Here is an 8,471-nt window from a genome sequence, read left to right on the forward strand (position 1 = left end):
TTTCCCTACAGCCACTCCCCTCCTATTGGGGTCAAAAGAAACAAACAATTGGGCGGACTGTCTGTGGGGCTGTGTCCGCTCCAGGTAGAAGGCCAATGCTCTCTTGCAGTCCAATGTGTGCAGCTGACGTTCAGCAGGGCAGGAATGAGGACGGGGAAAGAATGTTGGCAAGACAATTGACTGGTTCAGATGGAACTCCGACACGACCTTTGGCAGGAACTTAGGGTGAGTGCGGAGGACTACTCTGTTGTGATGAAATTTGGTGTAAGGGGCCTGGGCTACCAGGGCCTGAAGCTCACTGACTCTACGAGCTGAAGTAACTGCCACCAAGAAAATGACCTTCCAGGTCAAGTACTTCGGATGGCAGGAATTCAGTGGCTCAAAAGGAGGTTTCATCAGCTGGGTGAGAACGACATTGAGATCCCATGACACTGTAGGAGGCTTGACAGGGGGCTTTGACAAAAGCAAACCTCTCATGAAGCGAACAACTAAAGGCTGTCCTGAGATCGGCTTACCTTCCACATGGTAATGGTATGCGCTGATTGCACTAAGATGAACCCTTACGGAGTTGGTCTTAAGACCAGACTCAGACAAGTGCAGAAGGTATTCAAGCAGGGTCTGTGTAGGACAAGAGCGAGGATCTAGGGCCTTGCTGTCACACCAGACGGCAAACCTCCTCCAATGAAAGAAGTAACTTCTCTTAGTGGAGTCTTTCCTGGAAGCAAGCAAGATGCGGGAGACACCCTCTGGCAGACCCAAAGAGGCAAAGTCTACGCCCTCAACATCCAGGCCATGAGAGCCAGGGACCGGAGGTTGGGATGCAGAAGAGCCCCTTCGTCCTGCGTGATGAGGGTTGGAAAACACTCCAATCTCCACGGTTCTTCGGAGGATAACTCCAGAAGAAGAGGGAACCAGATCTGACGCGGCCAAAAAGGAGCAATCAGGATCATGGTGCCTCGGTCTTGCTTGAGTTTCAACAAAGTCTTCCCCACCAGAGGAATGGGAGGATAAGCATACAGCAGGCCCTCCCCCCAATCGAGGAGGAAGGCATCCGATGCCAGTCTGCCGGTGGCCTGAAGCCTGGAACAGAACTGAGGGACTTTGTGGTTTGCTCGAGATGCGAAGAGATCCACCAAGGGGGTGCCCCACGCTTGGAAGATCTGGCGCACCACTCGGGAGTTGAGCGACCACTCGTGAGGTTGCATAATCCTGCTCAACCTGTCGGCCAGACTGTTGTTTACGCCTGCCAGATATGTGGCTTGGAGCACCATGCCGTTCCGGCGAGCCCAGGTCCACATGCTGACGGCTTCCTGACACAGGGGGCGAGATCCGGTGCCCCCCTGCTTGTTTACATAGTACATGGCAACCTGGTTGTCTGTCTGAATTTGAATAATTTGGTGGGACAGCCGATCTCTGAAAGCCTTCAGAGCGTTCCAGATCGCTCGTAACTCCAGAAGATTGATCTGTAGATCGCGTTCTTGGAGGGACCAGCTTCCTTGGGTGTGAAGCCCATCGACATGAGCTCCCCATCCCAGGAGAGACGCATCCGTGGTCAGCACTTTTTGTGGCTGAGGAATTTGGAAGGGACGTCCCAGAGTCAAATTGGTCCAAATCGTCCACCAATACAGGGATTCGAGAAAACTCGTGGACAGGTGGATCACGTCCTCTAGACCCCCCGCGGCCTGATACCACTGGGAGGCTAGGGTCCATTGAGCAGATCTCATGTGAAGGCGGGCCATGGGAGTCACATGAACTGTGGAGGCCATATGGCCCAGCAATCTCAACATCTGCCGAGCTGTGATCTGCTGGGACGCCCGCACCCGGGAGACGAGGGACAACAAGTTGTTGGCTCTCGTCTCTGGGAGATAGGCGCGAGCCGTCCGAGAATCCAGCAGGGCTCCTATGAATTCGAGGTTCTGCACTGGAAGAAGATGGGACTTTGGGTAATTTATCACAAACCCCAGTAGCTCCAGAAGGCGAATAGTCATCTGCATGGACTGCAGGGCTCCTGCCTTGGACGTGTTCTTCACCAGCCAATCGTCGAGATATGGGAACACGTGTACTCCCAGCCTGCGAAGTGCCGCTGCTACCACAGCTAGGCACTTTGTGAACACCCTGGGCGCAGAGGCGAGCCCAAAGGGTAGCACACAGTACTGGAAGTGGCGTGTGCCCAACTGAAATCGCAGATACTGTCTGTGAGCTGGCAGTATCGGGATATGTGTGTAGGCATCCTTCAAGTCCAGAGAGCATAGCCAATCGTTTTGCTGAATCATGGGGAGAAGGGTGCCCAGGGAAAGCATCCTGAACTTTTCTTTTACGAGATAGTTGTTCAGGGCCCTTAGGTCTAGGATGGGACGCATCCCCCCTGTTTTCTTTTCCACAAGGAAGTACCTGGAATAGAATCCCAGCCCTTCTTGCCCGGATGGCACGGGCTCGACCGCATTGGCGCTGAGAAGGGCGGAGAGTTCCTCTGCAAGTACCCTCTTGTGCTGGAAGCTGTAAGACTGAGCTCCCGGTGGACAATTTGGAGGTTTTGAAGCCAAATTGAGGGTGTATCCCTGCCGGACTATTTGCAGAACCCACTGATCGGAGGTTATGAGAGGCCACCTTTGGTGAAAAGCTTTCAACCTCCCTCCGACTGGCAGGTCGCCCGGCACGGACACTTGGATGTCGGCTATGCTCTGCTGGAGCCAGTCAAAAGCTCGCCCCTTGCTTTTGCTGGGGAGCCGCGGGGCCTTGCTGAGTCGCACGCTGCTGACGAGAGCGAGCGCGCTGGGGCTTAGCCTGGGCCGCAGGCTGTCGGGAAGGAGGATTGTACCTACGCTTGCCAGAAGAATAGGGAACAGTCTTCCTTCCCCCGAAAAATCGTCTACCTGTAGAGGTAGAAGCTGAAGGCTGCCGGCGGGCGAATTTGTCGAATGCAGTGTCCCGCTGGTGGAGAGACTCTACCACCTGTTCGACTTTTTCGCCAAAAATGTTGTCCGCACGGCAAGGCGAGTCCGCAATCCGCTGCTGGATTCTATTCTCCAGGTCGGCGGCACGCAGCCATGAGAGCCTGCGCATCACCACACCTTGAGCAGCGGCCCTGGACGCAACATCAAAAGTGTCATAAACTCCTCTGGCCAGGAATTTTCTGCACGCCTTCAGCTGCCTGACCACCTCCTGAAAAGGCTTGGCTTGCTCAGGGGGAAGAGCATCAACCAAGCCCGCCAACTGCCGCACATTGTTCCGCATGTGTATGCTCGTGTAGAGCTGGTAAGACTGGATCTTGGACACGAGCATAGAGGAATGGTAGGCCTTCCTCCCAAAGGAGTCTAAGGTTCTAGCGTCCTTGCCCGGGGGCGCCGAAGCATGTTCCCTAGAACTCTTAGCCTTCTTTAGGGCCAAATCCACAACTCCAGAGTCGTGAGGCAACTGAGTGTGCATCAGCTCTGGGTCCCCATGGATCCGGTACTGGGACTCGATCTTCTTGGGAATGTGGGGATTAGTTAATGGTTTCGTCCAGTTCGCAAGCAATGTCTTTTTTAGGACATGGTGCAAGGGAACGGTGGACGCTTCCTTAGGTGGAGAAGGATAGTCCAGGAGCTCAAACATTTCAGCCCTGGGCTCGTCCTCCACAACCACCGGGAAGGGGATGGCCGTAGACATCTCCCGGACGAAGGAAGCAAAAGACAGACTCTCGGGAGGAGAAAGCTGTCTTTCAGGAGAGGGAGTGGGATCAGAAGGAAGACCCTCAGACTCCTCGTCAGAGAAATATCTAGGATCTTCCTCTTCCTCCCACGAGGCCTCACCCTCGGTGTCAGACACAAGTTCACGAACCTGCGTCTGCAACCTCGCCCTGCTCGACTCAGTGGAGCCACGTCCACGATGGGGGCGTCGAGAGGTAGACTCCCTCGCCCGCATCGGCGAAGCTCCCTCCGCCGACGTAGTCGGGGAGCCTTCCTGGGAGGTGGCCGCGGTCGGTACCGCACGCGGTACCGACGTCGGGGACCTCAACCTGGGCGATGGGCCAGCCGGCGCCACGCTCGACGGTACCGGAGGCGCAAGCACCGCCGGTACCGGAGGGGTAGGGCGCAACAGCTCTCCCAGAATCTCTGGGAGAACGGCCCGGAGGCTCTCGTTTAGAGCGGCTGCAGAGAAAGGCTGTGAGGTCGATGCAGGCGTCGACGTCAGGACCTGTTCCGGGCGAGGAGGCTGTTCCGGGCTGTCCAGAGTGGAGCGCATCGACACCTCTTGGACAGAGGGTGAGCGGTCCTCTCGGTGCCGATGCCTGCTGGGTGCCGAATCCCTCGGCGACCCAGAGCTCTCGGTGCCGACGCGGGGAGGAGACCGGTGTCGATGCTTTTTCGACTTCTTCCGAAGCATGTCACCGGAGCTCCCCGGCACCGACGAGGAGGACGTAGAATCCATCCGTCGCTTCCTCGGGGCCGAGGCCGAAGAAGGTCGGTCTCGGGGGGGCTGTACCGCAGGAGCCCTCAGGGTGGGAGGAGACCCACCCGAAGGCTCACCGCCACCAGCAGGGGAATGGACAGCCCTCACCTGCACTCCTGACGATGCACCACCGTCCGACGACATCAGCAGACAAGGTCCCGGTACCACCGACGTCGATGCAGCTATCCGATGTCTCGGCGCCGATGCAGGGGCCCGATGCCTCGATGCACTCGATGCAAGGGCGGCCGAGGAAGATGGTCTGGACGCTGACGACGTCGATGCACTCGAAGATCCCGGTGCCGATGCCGACGAAGAGCCTGAGAACAAAACGTTCCACTGGGCTAGTCTCGCTACCTGAGTCCGCCTTTGAAGCAGGGAACACAGACTACAGTTCTGAGGGCGGTGCTCGGCCCCCAGACACTGAAGACACGACGAGTGTCGATCAGTGAGCGAGATAACCCGGGCGCACTGGGTGCACTTCTTGAAGCCGCTGGAAGGCTTCGATGTCATGGGCGGAAAAATCACGCCGGCGAAATCAAAGTCCGAAATGACGGAAAAAGAGCACCAAAAACTGTAGAGGGAGAAAAATCTCGACCGAGGCCGAAAAGAGGCCTACCCCGACGACGAAAGAAAACTTATCGGGGCCAAAAGCTGGAAATACGGGGAGGATTGAAACGAAACCCGGTGGAGGGGTTCCGGAGCACTTCCCGAGTACAGGAAAACTTTTCCGAAGAAAAAACACGTTCACAATATGGACGCGCGAGGTCGACTCTCCGGGGCTCGACACGGCGAAAAATACGACCGTACCGAGTGCGGACAAAAGAAGACTGGCCGGCTCGAGCCGGTTTCGGGCGGGAAGACGGCCGCGCATGCGCGGTGCGCGCGGGCGCGCGAGGGCTAGCAAAGGACTTTGCTAGTGAAGATTCCGATTGGAGGGGCTGCCGTGGACGTCACCCATCAGTGAGAACAAGCAGCCTGCTTGTCCTCGGAGAACATTCTATATGCAGGCTGTAAAGAACGGACCATTAAAAAACTCATCTGTGGCAAAACTAAATTCGAAAGAGCAAAACTGCTAAGAGAGAAACTACACTGGCTACCACTCAAAGAATGCATTGGGTTCAAGATCTGCACAACCGTCCACAAAATCATCCATGCAGACGCCCCTCTTTATATGCTAAACCTAGTGGACTTACCACCTAGAAACGCCAGAAGATCGGCCCGCAAATACCTCAACCTGAACTTCCCCAGCTGCAAAGGAATCAAATACAAACAGTCATACGCTACCACTTTTGAGTACAAAAGTACACAGATCTGGAACACACTACCAATGGCCCTGAAAAAAATGGACAACCTAACCAGCTTTCGGAAATCTATGAAGACACACCTCTTCAACAAAGCCTATTAAGGACATCCTCACTAACTAACTATTCCCAAACTACCCAGGTGCATCCAAAATACCTCTCACAATACCTACCTAGCTCTTACTTCTAAATTTACCTACCTTAACTTATTATCAACTTTATCTAAGATCATGTAATGACTGCATCATAACAACACTCTGTAAGCCACATTGAGCCTGCAAAAAGGTGGGATAATGTGGGGTACAAATGCAATAATAATAATAATAATATCCTTTCACTAGTCCTGGTTACCATGGGTGCCAATCCATGGGACAGACCGTCTCTTGCCTCCCTATTGGCTACCTGCCTCCAACTCCCCTTTGGGCTGCCTCATGATTGGCCCTGGCTCCCTCAGCACCTGATTGGTGCCTTGGTAATGTTCTGGGCCAGCCCGCCTCTCCTGCACCTGGATTGGCTCATATTTCGCACTAACTGTCATTACACCCTCACTGTAACACACTTATCTGAGGGAAACCTGGGTGTATGTGAATCTGTTGAAACTTGTAAGAGAAAATTTAGACTTGGGGACAAAGGGTCTGGTCCCTGGGGAACAGAATTGAAGTTACATTAAGGGGAAAGGAGTAGCTGGGTCTTGGTAAATGTTTTATTGTAAATACGTGCATAAGTGCCGGCATGGTGTCTAAGCTCTATTCTACAAATACCCTCTTAACTTACATACTGTGTATTTGGAAAAGGGGGTGTGTACACAGGGACTAAGCATATACAGAACACAGATGGGGATTCCACTTATGCACATAACTCACAGAATACCGTAAGAGTGCACACTTGTACTTACATCAGCTCTGTGGCTGGCGTAAGTGCGAGTGGCAGAACGTTAGGTGCATTAGTACATGATTACGCCGGGATTCTATCATGGAAAGTAGGTGCCTAGTGACTTGGGATAAACTAACCGAGGTGACTACAGATAAAATGACATATCCAGACCCACCAATCAATGCCAAACATGCATGGAAGTTACATTTGAGAATCAGCATACACACAGCCACATTGTTATACTTACACTGATGGCATCCAAAATTTTGACTGCTGCTTCACTCCCATCTTTCTTGTTTGTAACCTTGTAAACTTTTCCATATGTGCCTTTCCCAATGGTCTCAACAATGTTCCAAGTAACTGAGGGATCGGTTAATGATTCAAGTCCAATCATACTGGGATTATATAGGAACAATTCATGCAGTAACTTCCTAAAAGAAAAAAAAAGCAGCTTGGATACAAGTTACCATGTGGTAGCAGAGGTGGCAGCCAGGAATGGGGCCTTTACATGTAAAGCCACTCAGAGAAGTTAAAGTAAACAAGCACTACTTGTATCTACAAACATGTAAACTGTAAATATAGAAAAGAAAAAAAAGAAACTCTTACCTTCCCCTCCCCCTGCTTCCCCAGAGAGAGAGGGGGCATCTTTCAGTGTAGGGAGAGCAGGAGAGGGCTCCCTGGCATGGCAGGGAGGACAGGGTGCCACAGTGAAGAGAAAAAGCTCCCACCCATGAACCCAGAAATGCCGCGAACCATAATTTGTGACGGCACTCCGGGTCGTGGGGGGGAAAGAAGGAGAAGACAAAGCAAGAACCTGCCTAGGGCATCCAGAATAGTGGGCCAGCTACCCCCGTGAACCCATAAGTGCCGCAAGCTGCAATTTGTGACGGCAATCCAGCTCACGGGGAGTGAGGGAGCAGAGAAGAACAGGGAGCATGGTGGAGGGCCCCTGGAGCCAGGTGGCAGAGAGGAAGGCAGGCCAGCAACCCGTGCGAACTTGGCAGTGCTGCAGCTGCAAGCCAGGTCACAGGGGAAAGAGGGAGATGAAGCAAGCAGCCAATCAGGGGCCAGGAAAAAGCCCAAGCCCTGGATTACTGCAAAATATGAGGCAATCCAGGTGCAGGAGAGGCAGGCTGGTCCAGGACACTACCAAGGCATCTATCAGGTGCTGAGGGAGCCAGGAACAATCAGGAGGCGGCCTAAAGGAGAGTCGGAGGCAGGTAGCCACTAGGGAGGCAGGAGACAGCCTGTCCCATGGATTGGTGCAAATTTCAAGCTAATCCAGGGGACAGGAGGGGTAAAACAGCTGGAAAAGTATAGCAAGCCCAGAGGCTAGCTGGGAAGAAGAAGGGCAAGCCCGAGCAAAGAGAGGAAGCTACAAGCACACTCCGAGGGGAGAAGAAAGAAGATCAGGTCGGGGCAGAAGCATCCTGCAAGCAGGGGCAGAGAAGGGCAAGCTCAAGCAAGAAGAGGCAGCTGCAGGCTGGAGGAGAAGAGGATCAAGCCCAAGCAGGAGTGTGCTGCAGGCTGGAAGAGAAGGACCTGCTGACGAGCCCTGAAAGAAAAAAGAGAGCTAGTGAGTCCTGTAAGGGGTTGGGCACCAAAGTAGGCAGGAAAAGAGGAAAAAGAGAAGGGGGTGTAGAGCGAGCCTGGGGCAAAAGAGGAGCCGAGCTGTAGGGGAACAGGCAAGTCGAGGCCGAGAAGAGGAGCTGTAGCCACAGAGGCTATCCCCTGACACAGAGCGAATCAGAGAAGGAAGAGGGACTGCACTGGGGATCTGGGATGCACTGGGAGCAGTGCAGAGCTGAACAGAGAGCAGTGTGGCAAGGGCCCCAAATCCCCAAGAAGTCCACCTAGCACATCCCT

The 8,471-nt window shown here is 53.9% G+C and overlaps 1 protein-coding gene across 1 annotated transcript in view; it reads right to left on the reverse strand.

Annotated features, from left to right (window-relative positions):
• The window catches only part of MYO3B (myosin IIIB), a 634,284-nt gene extending 627,285 nt beyond the window's left edge, over nt 1–6,999 (reverse strand). Inside the window, 1 exon segment of the mRNA XM_030210853.1 lies at nt 6,853–6,999. Within this exon segment, the coding sequence (XP_030066713.1) occupies nt 6,853–6,999 (147 nt within the window).
• Nucleotides 7,000–8,471: the final 1,472 nt, after the last annotated feature.

The sequence above is a fragment of the Microcaecilia unicolor genome, chromosome 7 (assembly GCF_901765095.1).
Source record: "Microcaecilia unicolor chromosome 7, aMicUni1.1, whole genome shotgun sequence".
NCBI lineage: Eukaryota > Metazoa > Chordata > Amphibia > Gymnophiona > Siphonopidae > Microcaecilia > Microcaecilia unicolor.